The sequence below is a fragment of the Oncorhynchus mykiss genome, chromosome 18 (genome assembly GCF_057628025.1).
Source record: "Oncorhynchus mykiss isolate SJ-2025 chromosome 18, ASM5762802v1, whole genome shotgun sequence".
Classification (NCBI taxonomy): domain Eukaryota; kingdom Metazoa; phylum Chordata; class Actinopteri; order Salmoniformes; family Salmonidae; genus Oncorhynchus; species Oncorhynchus mykiss.
This window is the reverse complement of record NC_143039.1, coordinates 669,769-692,500: the sequence shown is the minus strand read 5'-3', so window position 1 is coordinate 692,500 and position 22,732 is coordinate 669,769. Positions and strand designations below refer to the sequence as shown.

At 46.7% G+C, this 22,732-nt stretch overlaps 2 protein-coding genes and 1 non-coding gene across 9 annotated transcripts in view; 1 reads left to right on the top strand and 2 right to left on the bottom strand.

Moving 5' to 3' along the window:
* The window catches only part of LOC110515805 (general transcription factor IIF subunit 2), a 12,807-nt gene extending 7,913 nt beyond the window's left edge, over positions 1–4,894 (top strand). For all 6 annotated transcript variants that reach the window (XM_090206867.1, XM_090206865.1, XM_090206863.1 and 3 more), the window contains one exon: positions 4,139–4,894. In XM_090206867.1, the coding sequence (XP_090062993.1) occupies positions 4,139–4,273 (135 nt within the window). In that variant the 3' untranslated portion in view covers positions 4,274–4,894. The remainder of the gene's footprint in view (positions 1–4,138) is intronic.
* A 3,037-nt stretch (positions 4,895–7,931) lies between these two features.
* Positions 7,932–14,416, bottom strand: LOC110515392 (translationally-controlled tumor protein homolog). 2 transcript variants are annotated; one of them, XM_090206868.1, is made up of 6 exons: positions 14,211–14,416; positions 13,673–13,746; positions 13,253–13,440; positions 11,605–11,710; positions 9,793–9,909; positions 7,932–8,410 (listed from the first exon to the last, which is right to left on the bottom strand). In XM_090206868.1, the coding sequence occupies exons 1-6, from the start codon at positions 14,236–14,238 to the stop codon at positions 8,408–8,410; spliced, it is 516 nt and encodes a 171-aa protein (XP_090062994.1). In that variant the 5' UTR covers positions 14,239–14,416; the 3' UTR covers positions 7,932–8,407. The 2 variants fall into 2 exon arrangements, with proteins under 2 accessions (XP_090062994.1, XP_090062995.1); XM_090206869.1 differs by lacking the exons at positions 7,932–8,410; positions 9,793–9,909 and having other exon boundaries at positions 11,611–11,808; positions 14,211–14,393.
* LOC118941236 (small nucleolar RNA SNORA31) lies at positions 8,990–9,125 on the bottom strand. Its single transcript, XR_005037565.1, has one exon. It is a non-coding gene; the product is annotated as a small nucleolar RNA SNORA31 (small nucleolar RNA).
* Positions 14,417–22,732: the final 8,316 nt, after the last annotated feature.

Genomic DNA, 22,732 nt, shown 5'->3' with positions numbered 1-22,732 from the left:
ACGCTGATCATGACAACGGGGTGAAACTCCTTGGGACAACAGTTGTCCACTTTAACCCGTCCTGTTTTCAGGATGTGTTGTAAACATGACAGCTCTTTCAGTGTGTTCCCATTTTAGGGTAATGGGCTCGTTTAGTGTGTTCCCATTTTAGGGTACGGACTCTTTTTCAGAGAAACATGCAGGATTTTAAAAAGTGTCCCGTCTCGTTACATTGTCATCCATTTTTATCTCCAGCCTGTAGACGACAGAAAAGGCCACCTCCTCTCTCTACCACCTCCTCTCTCTACCACCTCCTCCTCTCTACCACCTCCTCTCTCTACCACCTCTCTCTACCACCTCCTCTCTCTACCACCTCCTCCTCTCTACCACCTCCTCTCTACCACCTCCTCTCTCTACCACCTCTCTCTACCTCCTCTCTCTACCACCTCCTCTCTCTACCACCTCTCTCTACCTCCTCCTCTCTACCACCACCTCTCTCTACCACCTCCTCCTCTCTCTACCACCTCCTCCTCTCTCTACCACCTCCTCCTCTCTCTACCACCTCCTCCTCTCTCTACCACCTCCTCCTCTCTCTACCACCTCCTCCTCTCTACCACCTCCTCCTCTCTCTACCACCTCCTCCTCTCTCTACCACCTCCCCTCTCTACCACCTCCCCTCTCTACCACCTCCCCTCTCTACCACCTCCCCTCTCTACCACCTCCTCCTCTCTACCACCTCCCCTCTACCTCCTCCTCTCTACCATCTCTCTCTACCACCTCCTCCTCTACACCACCTCCTCTCTCTACCACATCTGCTACGTGATTTTTGGGGGGCTGAATGTTGGAGGAGTCTCTTCAAAAGCCCCCTGGAGAGGAGTGCTGGGAATGGACCTCTGCCTTTTGACCAAATGGGGGGGGCTGAATGTGGGAGGAGTCTCTTCAAAAGCCCCCTGGAGAGGAGCGCTGGGAATGGACCTCTGCCTTTTGACCAAATGGTCCACTGTTTATCAAAGGCACATCACCTTAAAAAAGCCCATATGAGAGAGAGTGTCGTTGTTTTGTGGCAGAATTAGGTGAGGGTTTTATGTGTTGTTGGGAGAGCTGCGTCTTGGGTTTGTTCAGCTCAGAAAAGGTCGGCCTCGTCAATCTGCCACCGTGGAGACGGATGTCTAATGAACGGGGTCGTCTGTTTCAGTCTGGGGTGGATGTCTAATGAACGGGGTCGTCTGTAGGGGTCTATGTTTCAGTCTGAGGTGGAGACGGCTGTCTAATGAACGGGGTCGTCTGTAGGGGTTTATGTTTCAGTCTGAGGTGGAGACGGCTGTCTAATGAACGGGTCGTCTGTAGGGGTTTATGTTTCAGTCTGAGACGGCTGTCTAATGAACGGGGTCGTCTGTAGGGGTTTATGTTTCAGTCTGAGACGGCTGTCTAATGAACGGGGTCGTCTGTAGGGGTTTATGTTTCAGTCTGAGGTGGAGACGGCTGTCTAATGAACGGGGTCGTCTGTAGGGGTTTATGTTTCAGTTTGAGACGGCTGTCTAATGAACGGGGTCGTCTGTAGGGGTTTATGTTTCAGTCTGAGACGGCTGCCTAATGAACGGGGTCGTCTGTAGGGGTTTATGTTTCAGTCTGAGGTGGAGACGGCTGTCTAATGAACGGGGTCGTCTGTAGGGGTTTATGTTTCAGTCTGAGGTGGAGACGGCTGTCTAATGAACGGGGTCGTCTGTAGGGGTTTATGTTTCAGTCTGAGACGGCTGCCTAATGAACGGGGTCGTCTGTAGGGGTTTATGTTTCAGTCTGAGGTGGAGACGGCTGTCTAATGAACGGGGTCGTCTGTAGGGGTTTATGTTTCAGTCTGAGGTGGAGACGGCTGTCTAATGAACGGGGTCGTCTGTAGGGGTTTATGTTTCAGTCTGAGACGGCTGCCTAATGAACGGGGTCGTCTGTAGGGGTTTATGTTTCAGTCTGAGGTGGAGACGGCTGTCTAATGAACGGGGTCGTCTGTAGGGGTCTATGTTTCAGTCTGAGGTGGAGACGGCTGTCTAATGAACGGGTCGTCTCTGGGGTTTATGTTTCAGTCTGAGGTGGATGCCTAATGAACGGGGTCGTCTGTAGGGGTTTATGTTTCAGTCTGAGGTGGAGACGGCTGTCTAATGAACGGGGTCGTCTGTAGGGGTTTATGTTTCAGTCTGAGACGGCTGTCTAATGAACGGGGTCGTCTGTAGGGGTTTATGTTTCAGTCTGAGACGGCTGTCTAATGAACGGGGTCGTCTGTAGGGGTTTATGTTTCAGTCTGAGACGGCTGTCTAATGAACGGGGTCGTCTGTAGGGGTTTATGTTTCAGTCTGAGACGGCTGTCTAATGAACGGGGTCGTCTGTAGGGGTTTATGTTTCAGTCTGAGACGGCTGCCTAATGAACAGGGTCGTCTGTAGGGGTTTATGTTTCAGTCTGAGGTGGAGACAGCTGTCTAATGAACGGGGTCGTCTGTAGGGGTTTATGTTTCAGTCTGAGGTGGATGTCTAATGAACGGGGTCGTCTGTAGGGGTTTATGTTTCAGTCTGAGGTGGAGACGGCTGCCTAATGAACGGGGTCGTCTGTAGGGGTTTATGTTTCAGTCTGAGGTGGAGACGGCTGCCTAATGAACGGGGTCGTCTGTAGGGGTTTATGTTTCAGTCTGAGGTGGAGACGGCTGTCTAATGAACGGGGTCGTCTGTAGGGGTTTATGTTTCAGTCTGAGGTGGAGACGGCTGTCTAATGAACGGGGTCGTCTCTGGGGTTTATGTTTCAGTCTGAGGTGGAGACGGCTGTCTAATGAACGGGGTCGTCTGTAGGGGTTTATGTTTCAGTCTGAGGTGGAGACGGCTGCCTAATGAACGGGGTCGTCTGTAGGGGTTTATGTTTCAGTCTGAGACGGCTGCCTAATGAACGGGGTCGTCTGTAGGGGTTTATGTTTCAGTCTGAGACGGATGCCTAATGAACGGGGTCGTCTGTAGGGGTTTATGTTTCAGTCTGAGGTGGAGACAGCTGTCTAATGAACGGGGTCGTCTGTAGGGGTTTATGTTTCAGTCTGAGATGGCTGTCTAATGAACGGGGTCGTCTGTAGGGGTTTATGTTTCAGTCTGAGGTGGAGACGGCTGCCTAATGAACGGGGTCGTCTGTAGGGGTTTATGTTTCAGTCTGAGGTGGATGTCTAATGAACGGGGTCGTCTGTAGGGGTTTATGTTTCAGTCTGAGGTGGAGACGGCTGTCTAATGAACGGGGTCGTCTGTAGGGGTTTATGTTTCAGTCTGAGACGGCTGTCTAATGAACGGGGTCGTCTGTAGGGGTTTATGTTTCAGTCTGAGGTGAAGACGGCTGTCTAATGAACGGGGTCGTCTGTAGGGGTTTATGTTTCAGTCTGAGACGGCTGTCTAATGAACGGGGTCGTCTGTAGGGGTTTATGTTTCAGTCTGAGGTGGAGACAGCTGTCTAATGAACGGGGTCGTCTGTAGGGGTTTATGTTTCAGTCTGAGATGGCTGTCTAATGAACGGGGTCGTCTGTAGGGGTTTATGTTTCAGTCTGAGGTGGAGACGGCTGCCTAATGAACGGGGTCGTCTGTAGGGGTTTATGTTTCAGTCTGAGGTGGATGTCTAATGAACGGGGTCGTCTGTAGGGGTTTATGTTTCAGTCTGAGGTGGAGACGGCTGTCTAATGAACGGGGTCGTCTGTAGGGGTTTATGTTTCAGTCTGAGACGGCTGTCTAATGAACGGGGTCGTCTGTAGGGGTTTATGTTTCAGTCTGAGGTGAAGACGGCTGTCTAATGAACGGGGTCGTCTGTAGGGGTTTATGTTTCAGTCTGAGACGGCTGTCTAATGAACGGGGTCGTCTGTAGGGGTTTATGTTTATCTGGTCAAGTTAGTGATGTAATACTTTACACAATATTTCCTTTTGTACATATAAGAGATGAAACGGGGAATTCAAGACCAGACTGGATACTCAACGCTCTTTCCTGCTCCTTATTCCTGTGTGATAGTAGTCTGTAATATAATACAACACCTTAACTCTCTCTCTCCCCCCGCCCCTCCCGTCTCTCTCCTCTCCCTCCCGTCTCTCCCCTCCCTCCCCCCGTCTCTCCCCTCCCTCCCCCCTCTCTCCTCTCCCTCCCCCCTTCATTCAGAGTTACCTGAAAGAGATTCTGCGCGACATCGGCATCTACAACGTGAAGGGAACCCACAAGAACACGTGGGAGCTGAAGCCAGAGTACAGACACTACCAGGGAGGAGAGGAGGAGGAGAAGGAGACCGACGACTAGCCTGGTCTGGGACCTCCAGCCTCCTAGAGAGCTCACCACTAGGAGAAGGACGACTAGCCTGGTCTGGGGTCCCACCACTAGGAGGACGACTAGCCTGGTCTGGGGCCCCACTAGCCTGGTCTGGGGTCCCACTAGCCTGGTCTGGGGCCCCACTAGCCTGGTCTGGGGCCTCCCTAGCCTGGTCTGGGGCCTCCCTAGAGAGTGTCGTTTTGGTTTTTATAGACGCAGAGACATAAAGTTGTGAAGCTACTGATGTGTTGAGTTGGCCAGTCAGGACCCCGGTCCTATACTTCATGTCGGTGAAATCCCAAGTGGTACCCTATTCCCTATATAGTGCACTACTTTAAAACCAGGACCCTGGTCAAATTTAGTGTACTATTTAGGGAATAGGGTGCCACGTTTGAAGGATTCCTACTATTCTGAACAGTGAGGTGCTTTAGGTTCATCTCACCTGGGCCACTATGACGTTTATTCCTGTGTGTTTGTGGGATCTGACCGATCCAGTCGATCGGGGATCGGTTTACAGACACGTCAACCAAGGATCAATACGTACAAGTTGTTTATAAAAATGTGATTAACGACTTTTGGAATAAAATTAATGTTTTTGTAAAAAAAAAAAAATGTTTAAACTACCAGTCTGCTTTTCTGTAGAAACGAGGTGTTACTCTAGTGAGATCACATCTCTACAAACCTGTGTGCAGTAGAATAACTGGAAGGTCCTGAGCAGAAATATGACTGAGGTCATCTGTATCGTGCCTGATCTAGGATCAGGTTCCTGATAAGCCACCAATAGAACCAGAGGTCATCTGTATCGTGTCTGATAAGCCACCAACAGAACCAGAGGTCATCTGTATCGTGTCTGATAAGCCACCAATAGAACCAGAGGTCATCTGTATCGTGTCTGACTGGGAGTCCTGATCTAGGATCAGGTTCCTGATAAACCACCAATGGAACCAGAGGTCATCTGTATCGTGTCTGACTGGGAGTCCTGATCTAGGATCAGGTTCCTGATAAACCACCAATGGAACCAGAGGTCATCTGTATCGTGTCTGATCTAGGATCAGGTTCCTGATAAACCACCAATGGAACCAGAGGTCATCTGTATCGTGTCTGATCTAGGATCAGGTTCCTGATAAGCCACCAATAGAACCAGAGGTCATCTGTATCGTGTCTGATCTAGGATCAGGTTCCTGATAAGCCACCAATAGAACCAGAGGTCATCTGTATTGTGCCTGATCTAGGATCAGGTTCCTGAAAAGCCACCAATAGAACCAGAGGTCATCTGTATTGTGTCTGATCTAGGATCAGGTTCCTGATAAGCCACCAATAGAACCAGAGGTCATCTGTATCGTGTCTGATCTAGGATCAGGTTCCTGATAAGCCACCAATAGAACCAGAGGTCATCTGTATCGTGTCTGATCTAGGATCAGGTTCCTGAAAAGCCACCAATAGAACCAGAGGTCATCTGTATTGTGTCTGATCTAGGATCAGGTTCCTGATAAGCCACCAATAGAACCAGAGGTCATCTGTATCGTGTCTGATCTAGGATCAGGTTCCTGATAAGCCACCAATAGAACCAGAGGTCATCTGTATTGTGTCTGATCTAGGATCAGGTTCCTGATAAGCCCCCAATAGAACCAGAGGTCATCTGTATCGTGTCTGATCTAGGATCAGGTTCCTGATAAGCCACCAATAGAACCAGAGGTCATCTGTATCGTGTCTGATCTAGGATCAGGTTCCTGATAAGCCACCAATAGAACCAGAGGTCATCTGTATTGTGCCTGATCTAGGATCAGGTTCCTGAAAAGCCACCAATAGAACCAGAGGTCATCTGTATTGTGTCTGATCTAGGATCAGGTTCCTGATAAGCCACCAATAGAACCAGAGGTCATCTGTATCGTGTCTGATCTAGGATCAGGTTCCTGATAAGCCACCAATAGAACCAGAGGTCATCTGTATCGTGTCTGATCTAGGATCAGGTTCCTGATAAGCCACCAATAGAACCAGAGGTCATCTGTATTGTGTCTGATCTAGGATCAGGTTCCTGATAAGCCACCAATAGAACCAGAGGTCATCTGTATTGTGTCTGATCTAGGATCAGGTTCCTGATAAGCCCCCAATAGAACCAGAGGTCATCTGTATCGTGTCTGATCTAGGATCAGGTTCCTGATAAGCCCCCAATAGAACCAGAGGTCATCTGTATCGTGTCTGATCTAGGATCAGGTTCCTGATAAGCCCCCAATAGAACCAGAGGTCATCTGTATTGTGCCTGATCTAGGATCAGGTTCCTGATAAGCCACCAATAGAACCAGAGGTCATCTGTATCGTGTCTGATCTAGGATCAGGTTCCTGATAAGCCACCAATAGAACCAGAGGTCATCTGTATCGTGTCTGATCTAGGATCAGGTTCCTGATAAGCCCCCAATAGAACCAGAGGTCATCTGTATCGTGTCTGATCTAGGATCAGGTTCCTGATAAGCCCCCAATAGAACCAGAGGTCATCTGTATTGTGCCTGATCTAGGATCAGGTTCCTGATAAGCCACCAATAGAACCAGAGGTCATCTGTATCGTGTCTGATCTAGGATCAGGTTCCTGATAAGCCACCAATAGAACCAGAGGTCATCTGTATCGTGTCTGATCTAGGATCAGGTTCCTGATAAGCCCCCAATAGAACCAGAGGTCATCTGTATCGTGTCTGATCTAGGATCAGGTTCCTGATAAGCCCCCAATAGAACCAGAGGTCATCTGTATCAAGTGTCTGACTCTGGAGTGCTGACCTAGGAACAGATCCCACCGATCCATGGAAACCTAAAACTGATCCTAGACCAGCCTTCCGAGACACTTGATATAAATACAGGATGGGATTCCTTCTACAACAGATGTTTTAAAACCAAAGGATTTATATCTGTCTGGAGGGAACGACCGGGTTTGAGAGAATCAACACTGATGCATCATGGGTAAATTATGACTGCTGTACATAATATCGAGCAGATATATTACACACACACACACGATGCAAGATGATCAGTCAGTTGACTCGCCTTTAAAGTCGGCCTCCATGCCGAACACAGTATGGACCCATCAGACCCCCATCAGAACAGGGTTTCCTGACCCTCTGCTCAGGGACCAGAACCCAATGTTAACCAACAGTATGGACCCATCAGACCCCCATCAGAACAGGGTTTCCTGACCCTCTGCTCAGGGACCAGAGCCCAATGTTAACCAACAGTATGGACCCAACAGACCCCCATCAGAACAGGGTTTCCTGACCCTCTGCTCAGGGACCAGAACCCAATGTTAACCAACAGTATGGACCCATCAGACCCCCATCAGAACAGGGTTTCCTGACCCTCTGCTCAGGGACCAGAGCCCAATGTTAACCAACAGTATGGACCCAACAGACCCCCATCAGAACAGGGTTTCCTGACCCTCTGCTCAGGGACCAGCAGACGTGTCACACATTTGTTGTTGCCCCACACTGGCCCACCGGATCCAATGAGCCACGGGCTTGATAAGTGGACCAATGGAATCGTGCGTTCTGGTTCAGGGCAACAGCTACGCGAGACGTCTGGTGGTCGTCCCCCCCCCCCCCGAGCAGAGACGGGGGAGGGACGGGGAGGTACTGTATCAGAGTGAACGCAGACGGCACAGAGGACGTTGTATTTCGGCCAATAGGCCCGTTTATTTCACAACATAGTGTCAATGAGTCCTTTACAATTGTGTGAGAGAGCAAGGTGGTGGGAGCTGGACATCTGATGGAAGTCACCTCGCACACAGCAGCCTAGCCGGCATGGTTCCATCCACGGTGGTGGTGGGGGGGCAGGTCCTGACCGACGACCGTCCGTTTAGAAACGGGGCCCGGCGTCTCCCCCGGGAGGCCAGATGTGGGGGACGTAGAGAGAAAGTTGGGGCCACAAAAAAATAAAAACTTGGGATTAAAGAAAGACAAGTCTGTTCCAGGTGTTGGGAGGGATACAGGCAGGGTCAGTCTGTCCATGATCGGGGAGGCGGTCGCTACGGTAACAAGCAGGCAGGGCAGGGTCAGTCTGTCCATGATCGGGGCGATGGTAGCTATGGTAACAAGCAGACACGCTCCCTCCGGTCCAGGCACTTCTGTTAGACGTCCGGATGGTTTACTGCAGAGAGGAAACAGATGAGAGACTATTACCCACGTGGAGATGGACAGACTATTACCCGCGTGGAGATGGACAGACAGATGAGACTATTACCCACGTGGAGATGGACAGAGGAGAGACTATTACCCACGTGTTGATGGACAGACAGAGGAGAGACTATTACCCACGTGGAGATGGACAGACAGATGAGACTATTACCCACGTGGAGATGGACGGACAGAGGAGAGACTATTACCCACGTGGAGATGGATGGACAGACGAGACTATTACCCACGTGGAGATGGACAGAGGAGAGACTATTACCCACGTGGAGATGGACAGACAGATGAGACTATTACCCACGTGGAGATGGACAGAGGAGAGACTATTACCCACGTGGAGATGGACAGAGGAGAGACTATTACCCACGTGGAGATGGACAGCGGAGACACTACTACCCATGTGGAGATGGATAGAGGTATTAGGTGTGTCTGATTGGTCAAAAGTAGTCAACTAGAAAGTGAATAGGGGTGCCATTTGGGACAACACCCTAATCAACAGCTCTTGCCTCTGTCTGGGCAGTACCACCTCTGGTAAACACCATGTGCTCCTCTTCTCTATCCGTACAGCCACTCGGTCAGGCAGTCGGGGAAAGTCAAGGGAATATTTTATTTAGCATCCAATTGCAAACCCAGAAGTCACAGAGGAGAACTTCAGGTCTATCAGATGAATGCATGGGCTTAAATATCTTAAATAGCACCCTATTCCCTATATAGTGCACTACTTTAGACCAGAGCCCTATAGAACCATATTCCCTATATAGTGCACTACTTTAGACCAGGGCCCTATATATAGTGCAGTACTTTAGACCAGAGCCATATAGAACCCTATTCCCTATATAGTACACTACTTTAGACCAGAGCCATATAGAACCCTATTCCCTATATAGTGCACTACCTTAGACCAGAACCCTATTCCCTATATAGTGCACTACTTTAGACCAGGGCCCTATAGAACCTTATTCCCTATATAGTGCACTACTTTAGACCAGGGCCCTATAGAACCCTATTCCCTATATAGTGCACTACTTTAGACCAGGGCCCTATAGAACCCTATTCCCTACATAGTGCACTACTTTAGACCACTGGTGTACCATATGGGACAAAGTGAATCAAAAACACTGATCGTTGCAGATAGAAATTGAATGACTAGAACAGATAAATCCCTGGGTTCTTCGTTGCCTTTACACTCAGCTTTAAGGGAGGGGGGGCACAGGTGGTTGAACGTTGCCTTTACACTCAGCTTTAAGGGAGGGGGGGTGGCACAGGTGGTTGAACGTTGCCTTTACACTCCTCCCTCCCCTACAGAGAACCCGACAGTCCTCCGTCGTCACGGTAACTTACGTATTTCTCGATCTCGATGCCGTCTTTGAAGAAAACGAAGAAGGGCGTGACCCCGTCCTCGCGGTAGTCTAGCAGGCCGATGGCGCCGTCACAGTTCATGGACTCACCGGTGAAGAACTGAAGAAGAGGAGCAGGTCACGTGATCAACAGGACGTACAAGGAGACACTGTTCAGTCATCGTTTCGTACGACGAGGAAGAGATGCCTTCTTTTGGAACAAACCACACACACACACACACACACACACACACACACACACACACACACACACACACACACACACACACACACACACCGCCCCCCGATACAAAAGCCAAAGTGTAAGCCAGCGACTTGACAACGCACTCCGGTAAAATACAGATGTTAGTGTCATAGGTCACAGCCTCTAAAGGTGTCCTGAGATCATCACTGTGTCATATAGGTCACAGCCTCTAAAAGGTGTCCTGAGATCATCACTGTGTCATATAGGTCACAGCCTCTAAAAGGTGTCCTGAGATCGTCACTGTGTCATAGGTCACAGCCTCTAAAGGTGTCCTGAGATCATCACTGTGTCATAGGTCACAGCCTCTAAAAGGTGTCCTGAGATCATCACTGTGTCATATAGGTCACAGCCTCTAAAAGGTGTCCTGAGATCATCACTGTGTCATATAGGTCACAGCCTCTAAAAGGTGTCCTGAGATCGTCACTGTGTCATAGGTCACAGCCTCTAAAAGGTGTCCTGAGATCATCACTGTCATAGGTCACAGCCTCTAAAGGTGTCCTGAGATCATCACTGTGTCATAGGTCACAGCCTCTAAAGGTGTCCTGAGATCATCACTGTGTCATAGGTCACAGCCTCTAAAAGGTGTCCTGAGATCATCACTGTGTCATATAGGTCACAGCCTCTAAAAGGTGTCCTGAGATCATCACTGTGTCATATAGGTCACAGCCTCTAAAAGGTGTCCTGAGATCGTCACTGTGTCATAGGTCACAGCCTCTAAAAGGTGTCCTGAGATCATCACTGTCATAGGTCACAGCCTCTAAAGGTGTCCTGAGATCGTCACTGTCATAGGTCACAGCCTCTAAAGGTGTCCTGAGATCATCACTGTGTCATAGGTCACAGCCTCTAAAGGTGTCCTGAGATCATCACTGTGTCATAGGTCACAGCCTCTAAAGGTGTCCTGAGATCATCACTGTGTCATATAGGTCACAGCCTCTAAAGGTGTCCTGAGATCATCACTGTCCGTTCCAGTGTCCATTTTAACCAGCCCTCATCCATCCAATATAAAACAGTATGTCCATTTTAACCAGCCCTCATCCATCTAATATAAAACAGTATGTCCATTTTAACCAGCCCTCATCCATCCAATATAAAACAGTATGTCCATTTTAACCAGCCCTCATCCATCCAATATTAAACAGTGTCCATTTTAACCAGCCCTCATCCATCCAATATAAAACAGTGTCCATTTTAACCAGCCCTCATCCATCCAATATAAAACAGTGTCCATTTTAACCAGCCCTCATCCATCCAATATAAAACAGTGTCCATTTTAACCAGCCCTCATCCATCCAATATAAAACAGTGTCCATTTTAACCAGCCCTCATCCATCCAATATAAAACAGTATGTCCATTTTAACCAGCCCTCATCCATCCAATATAAAACATTGTGTTCATAACACCCAACGGCCGGCGCTGTGTGGAAATGGACATGTCAAATGCCCCCCATTTCCCCTATATAGTGCACTATATATGGACATTGGAAAGGGGAAAAGGGGGGGCCATTTGGGACCCTGACATGCGGTAGGGGGGGTGGGGGTGGATTCTCTCACCTGGTATTTATCGAGGTTCCCCAGGATCATCTTAACAGCTGCTGGAGCGCCTGCCATGAAGGCCTGTACCCTCTTAGATCCCTGCTCCTCCAGCTTGGCCTTGACCCTGGGACACACACACACACACCACAACAACCATGTTACATTCCCCATCAGGCTGCCTGTACCCTCTTAGATCCCTGCTCCTCCAGCCTGGCCTTGACCCTGGTGGGGGGGGGGGGGGGGGGGGGGACAACAACCATGTTACATTCCCCATCAGGCTGCCTGATACTCCCAGAAAACAGAACCCTGCTCCTCCAGCTTAGCCTTGACCCTGGTGGGGGGGGGGACAACAACTGTGTTACATTCACAACATTCCCCATCAGGCTGCCTGATGCTCCCAGAAAACAGAACCCTGCTTGTGCACTTGTTTGTTTCATTACCTATATTTTACCTGGGTAAAGTTGACCGAAAACATATTCTCATTGACAGCAACGACCCGGGGAACGGTTACAGGGGAGACTGGAAATGAACTGAACCATGTCGACTCCCTATGGGGTAACAGGTATTTAGACTGGACTGAACCATGTCGACTCCCTGTGGTTTAACAGGTATTTAGACTGGACTGAACCATGTCGACTCCCTGTGGTTTAACAGGTATTTAGACTGGACTGAACCATGTCGACTCCCTGTGGTTTAACAGGTATTTAGACTGGACTGAACCATGTCGACTCCCTGTGGTTTAACAGGTATTTAGACTGGACTGAACCATGTCGACTCCCTGTGGTTTAACAGGTATTTAGACTGGACTGAACCATGTCGACTCCCTGTGGTTTAACAGGTATTTAGACTGGACTGAACCACGTCGACTCCCTGTGGTTTAACAGGTATTTAGACTGGACTGAACCACGTCGACTCCCTGTGGGGTAACAGGTATTTAGACTGGACTGAACCATGCCGACTCCCTGTGGGGTAACAGGTATTTAGACTGGACTGAACCATGTCGACTCCCTGTGGGGTAACAGGTATTTAGACTGGACTGAACCATGTCGACTCCCTGTGGTTGAACAGGTATTTAGACTGGACTGAACCATGTCGACTCCCTGTGGGGTAACAGGTATTTAGACTGGACTGAACCATGTCGACTCCCTGTGGTTTAACAGGTATATAGACTGGACTGAACCATGTCGACTCCCTGTGGTTTAACAGGTATTTAGACTGGACTGAACCATGTCGACTTCCTGTGGGGTAACAGGTATTTACACCCATTTGAGACCCATAATGGAACAATCCGATGAGTCATAGCAGGCCGTGCAGAAAGCCCAGGGACAATACGATGTCATGTGTGTATCAGTTACCAAAACCCCTGGGTGTCACCAGAGAGAAGTTGCCCAGGCTTGTCAACATGCATTTTAAAATTTGCCTGACAGTTGAGTCTGATTTTCCGTTTAAATATCACTCTCGTCCTGTTACTGGTGTTGGGCCAGTAAGTGAAAGGTTGCTGGATCGAATCCCAGAGTTGACAAGGTAAAAAACATGTTTTTTAAATGTCATTCTGCCCCTGAACAAGGCAGTTAAACCCACAGTTCCCCGATAGGCCGTAGTTGTAAATAAGAAATGTTTAATTTAAAAAAAAACATGTGTTAGATGAGATGCCAGAGACACTTACGCCTTCATATAGCCCTTGATGTAGCTCTGGTAAGCCTTCTTGTTGTAGGCCGAGGTCTCCTGCAGTTTGCTGTTGAGCACAATGTCGACTCCACTGACTGTGGACGCTTCACTGCCCTCATCGCCGCCCTCTGCAGAGGCGTTGGCACCGATTAACGCACCGTCGACGTCCTCCGACCTGGAAGTGAGCTGGAGGGGAGATCCTGGTTAGGCTAGCAGGCTAAACGTTACACCGGTATCAACACGTCATCGTAATTAACTAGCAGATCCAGTCTACCAAAGCCGAAATTATGTTATCACAACCCTCCTGTATTTTGAAGTGAGTGAAATAAATGGAATAGCTAGCCAAGTATGCTAACAGCTAAGGAAGATGACCGTTTTTCAATACAGTAAAGTAATTTAGTGGACGTGATTAACGTACCTTTCCCTGTACCTCGTACAGCATACCGTCGCAGACCTCCGTGATTTTGTAGACCTCGGTGAATAGCTCATCTCCTGAAATACAATCATTATTAACCAACGCATAGCCAAACGTGGGAGTTGAAACGGTAGATGGCCTACTAGTTGACACAATAGTTAACTAAAAATCAGCTGTTTACGATAGAAAAACAGGGCATTTAGTACAACATGTTACCTAGTTAGCCAAACGCCGGTAGGCCTCGCTAACTAGCAGGGAAATGCTAACTCTCCGGTAAGCCTAAACACAGTCTATTGGTTTACTCCGTTATACTGTACATATAAAATGTACAAATTGCATCGATCCCGGTACAGAACACCATGGAGGAACTACGACGAGGTTTGTTATTTTTAAAGTAATTTCCACATCGTTGGCACAAAGGGCAGTAGAGACTTCCGGTAGGCCCCCAAAAAAACACACTACAAATGCAGACCAACACAAAAATATATATATTTATAAAAGAAATACTAACAGAATATTGATAATATAAACGTTAGATTACCGGTGATGATATCCTTGTAGATGATCATTTTTGTTGGATTGTAAAAAGTGACGTTCCACGGGAAGATGTTTCTGGATCCCTACCCGTCTCAGGACTCGTAAGGAGAAAAAGGACAGAAAACAGCGGTTCCCCAACTTAGATAGCGGCGGGTGCTGGTGACGTCACCGCCGGTCTCCGGCGCCCCCTTCAGGACACGTTGCAGGGTGCCGCTTCTCCGGGTGCGTTCTCCAGCCTGCACTTTTTAATTTATTTAGGTCTTATTATATATATATTTGTTTAAAATGTTTATTATCTTTATTATTTTATTGTTTTTTTTAAACGTTTTTATTTTATTTTTTATATTTATTTTTCCTTTATTCTGTAAAATAACAAATTAAATCCTTTTTATTATTTTTGTATCTTTTTTTGTTTGTTTCAGGTTTTAAGCAGCGTGGAGTTGGCCCTTTTTATTTATTTACCCTTTATTTAACCAGGTAGGCTAGTTGAGAACACCTTTATTTAACCAGGTAGGCTAGTTGAGAACACCTTTATTTAACCAGGTAGACTAGTTGAGAACACCTTTATTTAACCAGGTAGGCTAGTTGAGAACACCTTTATTTAACCAGGTAGGCTAGTTGAGAACAAGTTCTCATTTACAACTGCGACCTGGTCAAGATGAAGCAAAACCAGTGTGACAAAAACAACGACACAGAGTTACACATGGAATAAAACCAACGTACAGTCAATAACACAATAGAAAAATCTACCCTGCAGTACTCTCCCAGTCAGGTTTGTCGTGCTGCCGGGGAGCGTCACCACACCATCCCCCCCAATTTGAGAATTTCTCAAAAAAGTTTATCTTTTGGTCCATTCAACAACATAATATCTGTTGGAAAAAAAGTTTGGTTGTTGCCACACACAAACCTACTTGTTAACAAAATTAAGGAAGTTTCCTTTAAAATGATTCATCAATATTATCCTGCCAACCACTATATGAAGAAGTTTAAGGAAAACATCAACTCAAACTGCTCCTTTTGTAATGACCAGCCAGAAACAGTGGTGCATCTTTTTTGGGCATTGTATTCATCAGGAGGTTTATAATTGAACACATTTATGAAGATTTTACACTATTGTGGAGAGATGTCCTGCTTGGATTCTTTACCTACGATAGAAATAAGCTGAAACATTTTTATGTAATTCATTTCATTATTCTTTTGGCCAAATTTTATATACACAAATGTAAATTTACAAACAAAAATAAACAAAATTTCTTACCCTACAAAAATAAATTGAACTGTATTTTAAGGCAGTTAAATACTCTACTAACAAAAAAGCTGTTAGAATTATAAGTGTATGTATGTTCCTTAAGGTCCTTGTGTAATTGTAATGTGATATTCTTTCATTCGATTTCAGTAATATGTTTGTTCCAGAAGAAACACCCTGATTCCCTGATCTCCCTGAGATCATGCTCTTCGAAAATAAAAAGTTCCCTTGTTTAAGAATGTGATATTACATTTCTCATCCAGCAGGGGGGCAACCTGTGTTCATCTATCTTGAAAATGGTCTCCAAAACACGAATGAGATTTCATTAATTGAGTAACGCCTGAAGGTATTGCTTTGCATACGTAATTACGATCCTTTATAATCTATTGGGAAGTTATATGTTTATAGGAACTTTGTATTAGAGAGTATATTCCCTTCCCTATCAAATTTAAACGTTTCTTTTTTTAACTTGGCAAGTCACATAAGAACAAACTCCTATTTACAATGACAGCCGAACCTGGACGACGCTGGGTCAGTTGTACGCCGTCCTATGGGACTCCCAATCACGGCCAGAGGGGATGCAGCCGGGATTTGAACCAGGTACTGCACTGAAAGGCAGTGTTTTAGACCCCTGCGTCATTCAGGAGCACTGAAAAAAAAATCGCAAATATAATATTTCTATCAAACCACTTAGGGAAGACATAAAGACTCGTTATTAACAACAATATCTTTGTTTTTTTTATGGGGGAGAAGTTATGGACATAACATCGTTTCCAGGCTAAAAGGTTTGTTAGTGAAATTTGGACAGTTTGATGGAGAATTAGTTGCACTTCCACAAAAATGTCGTAAAAAATATACGACAAGGAATGACGTCCCATAAAGATTCAGAGCTAAGCATCTTTTTTTTACATTTTTAAATCCACTTTACGTTAAAGATGTTGTTGATATCAATGAAATGTAGTACATCAAACCCACCATCAGCTCTTTGGTTTGCTATTACAGACTTCTGAAGTTTGTGTTGTTTATCTTTCCATATAAACTCGAGGAAAGGGTTGTTGATGTCCTTGCTGGTTTGATCAGTAACAGATCGGGATAAAGTAGGGCAGACAACCCATGAGAGACCCTCTGCTTTGGACAATAAAACCCGTCCAAATAATAGAGAGTTCACGTTGGAGCCAGTTATTAAAGAGAGATTTAGTTTTCTTTCATCTCTGAGAGAAATTGAGATGTTGACGGACAATATGGTGGAATATTCTCAACAGATTGGTCATTTGAGTTACACAGGGACAATATTTCACATTTATTCAAGTTAATTATTATAAACCAGGCATTTTTATACTTGTTTTGCAGCTCAGCAAGTTTATCAGCAAAAAAAACTAAACAAAAAGTATTATTTGAGGTGTGAGAATTGTGCCCTTTACACATTGAATATAATAAAACAAGCATGATGTAGTTTGGAGATCAATATAACCAATCTCCCAGCATTGGACGCAGAACACTCTGAAATATCACTTCGAAAACTTACCAAGAAATATCATAATACCAGCTGAGTGGTGAAACCCGTGACCATAATAAACAGTATTTCCCCGTTGTGATTTCCCAAAACTAGAATCTGAATCGCGAATCTCCCGGAGTAGAAAGAATTCTGCATTAGTGTGTTAAAATAATTTTGAAAAAGTGCTTTTAAAGATACAACATTCAGTGTATTGACTTAAGACATTTGGATTATAAACAATAAGAAAACAATTACAGCGTAGTGAATAACTGGTTAAACTAGTTGAACTAGTAAGCTAGGTAGTGAATAACTGGTTAACTAGTAAGCTAGGTAGTGAATAACTGGTTAACTAGTTAAACTAGTAAGCTAGGTAGTGAATAACTGGTTAAACTAGTTGAACTAGTAAGCTAGGTAGTGAATAACTGGTTAAACTAGTTGAACTAGTAAGCTAGGTAGTGAATAACTGGTTAACTAGTAAGCTAGGTAGTGAATAACTGGTTAACTAGTTAAACTAGTAAGCTAGGTAGTGAATAACTGGTTAAACTAGTTGAACTAGTAAGCTAGGTAGTGAATAACTGGTTAAACTAGTTGAACTAGTAAGCTAGGTAGTGAATAACTGGTTAACTAGTAAGCTAGGTAGTGAATAACTGGTTAACTAGTTAAACTAGTAAGCTAGGTAGTGAATAACTGGTTAAACTAGTTGAACTAGTAAGCTAGGTAGTGAATAACTGGTTAACTAGTAAGCTAGGTAGTGAATAACTGGTTAACTAGTTAAACTAGTAAGCTAGGTAGTGAATAACTGGTTAAACTAGTTGAACTAGTAAGCTAGGTAGTGAATAACTGGTTAACTAGTAAGCTAGGTAGTGAATAACTGGTTAACTAGTTGAACTAGTAAGCTAGGTAGTGAATAACTGGTTAACTAGTTGAACTAGTAAGCTAGGTAGTGAATGACTGGTTAACTAGTTGAACTAGTAAGCTAGGTAGTGAATAACTGGTTAACTAGTTGAACTAGTACGCTAGGTAGTGAATAACTGGTTAAACTAGTTGAACTAGTACGCTAGGTAGTGAATAACTGGTTAACTAGTTGAACTAGTAAGCTAGGTAGTGAATAACTGGTTAACTAGTTGAACTAGTACGCTAGGTAGTGAATAACTGGTTAACTAGTTGAACTAGTACGCTAGGTAGTGAATAACTGGTTAACTAGTTGAACTAGTACGCTAGGTCGTGAATAACTGGTTAACTAGTTGAACTAGTACGCTAGGTAGTGAATAACTGGTTAACTAGTTGAACTAGTAAGCTAGGTAGCTGGTAAGAAAACCCTGAGCCTAGAGAAACACCTGGACAACCTGAAATAGAGGAAGTTGTGATCGATATGATAAACCAGTTTTCACATTTCACAAACCTGGTTGATATATAAACGGGGTAAATGTAAAAATTACAATCGACTTTATGACTTGAGATTAATTAATCTAACTCAGTGTTTTCTGTCACGCCCTGATCTGTTTCACCTGTCCTTGTGATTGTCTCCACCCCCTCCAGGTGTTGCTTATTTTCCTTTGCCTGCCTGACCATTCTGCCTGCCTGACCATTCTGCCTGCCTGAATTGAGCCTGTCTGACCATTCTGCCTGCCTGCCAATGAGCCTGTCTGACTATTCTGCCTGCCTGACCACGAGCCTGTCTGACCATTCTGCCTGCCTGACCACGAGCCTGTCTGACCATTCTGCCTGCCTGACCACGAGCCTGTCTGACCATTCTGCCTGCCTGACCACGAGCCTGTCTGACCATTCTGCCTGCCTGCCAATGAGCCTGTCTGACTATTCTGCCTGCCTGACCACGAGCCTGTCTGACCATTCTGCCTGCCTGACCACGAGCCTGTCTGACCATTCTGCCTGCCTGACCACGATCCTGTCTGACCATTCTGCCTGCCTGCCTGCCAATGAGCCTGTCTGACTATTCTGCCTGCCTGACCACGAGCCTGTCTGACCATTCTGCCTGCCTGACCACGAGCCTGTCTGACCATTCTGCCTGCCTGACCACGATCCTGTCTGACCATTCTGCCTGCCTGCCAATGAGCCTGTCTGACTATTCTGCCTGCCTGACCACGAGCCTGTCTGACCATTCTGCCTGCCTGACCACGAGCCTGTCTGACCATTCTGCCTGCCTGACCACGAGCCTGTCTGACCATTCTGCCTGCCTGACCACGAGCCTGTCTGACCATTCTGCCTGCCTGACCATTCTGCCTGCCTGACCACGAGCCTGTCTGACCATTCTGCCTGTCTGACCATTCTGCCTGCCTGACCACGAGCCTGTCTGACCATTCTGCCTGTCTGACCATTCTGCCTGCCTGACCATTCTGCCTGCCTGACCATTCTGCCTGCCTGACCACGAGCCTGCCTGACCATTCTGCCTGCCTGACCATTCTGCCTGCCTGACCACGATCCCGTCTGCCACTCTGTACCTCCTGGACTCTGTACCTCCTGGACTCTGTACCCTCCTGCCTTGATCACGAGCCTGTCTGCCACTCTGTACCTCCTGGACTCTGTACCCTCCTGCCTTGACCACGAGCCTGTCTGCCACTCTGTACCTCCTGGACTCTGTACCCTCCTGCCTTGACCACAAGCCTGTCTGCCACTCTGTACCTCCTGGACTCTGTACCCTCCTGCCTTGACCACGAGCCTGTCTGCCACTCTGTACCTCCTGGACTCTGTACCCTCCTGCCTTGACCACGAGCCTGTCTGCCACTCTGTACCTCCTGGACTCTGTACCTCCTGGACTCTGTACTCTCCTGCCTTGACCACGAGCCTGTCTGCCACTCTGTACCTCCTGGACTCTGTACCCTCCTGCCTTGACCACGAGCCTGTCTGCCACTCTGTACCTCCTGGACTCTGATCTGGTTTTGACCTTTTTGCCTGTCCACGACCATTCTCTTGCCTACTCCTATTAGATGAATAAACATTGTAAGACTCCAACCATCTGCCTCCTGTGTCTGCATCTGGGTCTCACCTTGTGCCTCTGATCGTTTTGATTGGACTTTTACAAAGAGTAGGACCACGTGGTCGAGGGAGCTGCTGCACATTGGCAGAGAGAGACTCCGTTGATTTGGTGGTCGTCTCTGTTGTCTTTTCAATGATGGCCAGTCTCTTAAAGATAGCCTGCGATGCTGCCCTGTATTTGGTAGGAGGGCTCTTACTTGGCGTAGGTGTCAGGGGTGTAAATAAGGCGTATTTTGCCATGAATTCTGGGAAGTCTTCACGTGGGCTGCATGCTTCTGTCTCGCTGCATCTGAAGTGATTAGTGATTAGTGATTAGTGATTAGCATCTGTTCAGTCTGGACTGTTTTGGGTGTTTCTTCTGCCCATGTAGCCGTGTGATCACCGTGTTTCTTCTGCCCATGTAGCCATGTGATCACCGTGTTTCTTCTGCCCATGTAGCCGTGTGATCACCGGGTTTCTTCTGCCCATGTAGCCGTGTGATCACCGGGTTTCTTCTGCCCATGTAGCCGTGTGATCACCGTGTTTCTTCTGCCCATGTAGCCGTGTGATCACCGGGTTTCTTCTGCCCATGTAGCCGTGTGATCACCGGGTTTCTTCTGCCCATGTAGCCGTGTGATCACCGTGTTTCTTCTGCCCATGTAGCCGTGTGATCACCGGGTTTCCTGCCCATGTAGCCGTGTGATCACCGTGTTTCTTCTGCCCATGTAGCCGTGTGATCACCGGGTTTCCTGCCCATGTAGCCGTGTGATCACCGTGTTTCTTCTGCCCATGTAGCCGTGTGATCACCGGGTTTCTTCTGCCCATGTAGCCGTGTGATCACCGGGTTTCTTCTGCCCATGTAGCCGTGTGATCACCGTGTTTCTTCTGCCCATGTAGCCGTGTGATCACCGGGTTTCCTGCCCATGTAGCCGTGTGATCACCGGGTTTCCCCCTTCTGTTACTTCATATAAAGAAAGGGTCCTTGAGTATTGATCGTAATCTTTCCACTGAAAGTGACACCAAATTGACCCCCCCCCTCCCAACCAAATAAACAATCTGTATGGCTGAGAGGGACGAGGCAAAGGGAATAGCAAATCAGTCTGACAACACGGCAGACTGGCAAACATACAGAACACTGAGAAATCATGTGACTAAACTAAAAAGAACAAGAAGAAGAAGAAACTATACTATGAAACAAATATACATTGTATAAACGATGATAGTACAATGCTCTGGAGTACTTTAAATTACATTCAGAAAATACATTCATTGAGGCAGATGGCTTGTTCATTGAGGCAGGTGGCTTGTTCATTGAGGCAGATGGCTTGTTCATTGAGGCAGATGGCTTGTTCATTGAGGTAGATGGCTTGTTCATTGAGGCAGATGGCTTGTTCATTGAGGCAGATGGCTTGTTCATTGAGGCAGGTGGCTTGTTCATTGAGGTAGATGGCTTGTTCATTGAGGCAGATGGCTTGTTCATTGAGGTAGATGGCTTGTTCATTGAGGCAGATGGCTTGTTCATTGAGACAGATGGCTTGTTCATTGAGGCAGACTACATGGAACTCTCTGGTAGCCCAGGTAACATGACTACATGGAACTCTCTGGTAGCCCAGGTAACATGACTACATGGAACTCTCTGGTAGCCCAGGTAACATGACTACATGGAACTCTCTGGTAGCCCAGGTAACATGACTACATGGAACTCTCTGGTAGCCCAGGTAACATGACTACATGGAACTCTCTGGTAGCTCAGGTAACATGACTACATGGAACTCTCTGGTAGCCCAGGTAACATGACTACATGGAACTCTCTGGTAGCCCAAGTAACATGACTACATGGAACTCTCTGGTAGCCCAGGTAACATGACTACATGGAACTCTCTGGTAGCCCAGGTAACATGACTACATGGAACTCTGGTAGCCCAGGTAACATGACTACATGGAACTCTCTGGTAGCCCAGGTAACATGACTACATGGAACTCTCTGGTAGCCCAGGTAACATGACTACATGGAACTCTCTGGTAGCCCAGGTAACATGACTACATGGAACTCTCTGGTAGCCCAGGTAACATGACTACATGGAACTCTCTGGTAGCCCAGGTAACATGACTACATGGAACTCTCTGGTAGCCCAGGTAACATGACTACATGGAACTCTCTGGTAGCCCAGGTAACATGACTACATGGAACTCTCTGGTAGCCCAGGTAACATGACTACATGGAACTCTCTGGTAGCCCAGGTAACATGACTACATGGAACTCTCTGGTAGCCCAGGTAACATGACTACATGGAACTCTGGTAGCCCAGGTAACATGACTACATGGAACTCTCTGGTAGCCCAGGTAACATGACTACATGGAACTCTCTGGTAGCCCAGGTAACATGACTACATGGAACTCTCTGGTAGCCCAGGTAACATGACTACATGGAACTCTCTGGTAGCCCAGGTAACATGACTACATGGAACTCTCTGCCACTCCAAGCAATACAACCAGTTAAAAAAAAAACATAAAATAACACCTTACTGCACAAAGGTGACTCTGAAGAGACACCGCCATTTTGTATATCTTGTATTGTAATTTGCACTGTACTATGTATAAGACCTAGATATTGTGTGTATGTACTGATATGGAGGCTGTGTGTGACATTTTAAATGTATGTATTTTCAGTCCTTGACTAATAATGTTCTGTACTATATATTGTGGCATGTTTCGTGTGGACCCCAGGAGGAGTAGCTGATGCTTTTGCAGCGGCTCTTTGGGGATCCTAATAAATACCAAATACGCCAAGTTACAACGTGACATTTCAAT

Excerpts from the sequence above, each read along its gene's own strand:
- LOC110515392 (XM_090206868.1), bottom strand. The coding sequence starts at position 14,238 with ATGATCATCTACAAGGATATCATCACCG. Across the intron at positions 13,441-13,672 it reads TGTACGAGGTACAGGGAAAG|CTCACTTCCAGGTCGGAGGA; the intron begins GTACGTTAATCA and ends TCTCCCCTCCAG. Across the intron at positions 9,910-11,604 it reads GGAACCTCGATAAATACCAG|TTCTTCACCGGTGAGTCCAT; the intron begins GTGAGAGAATCC and ends CCTCTTCTTCAG.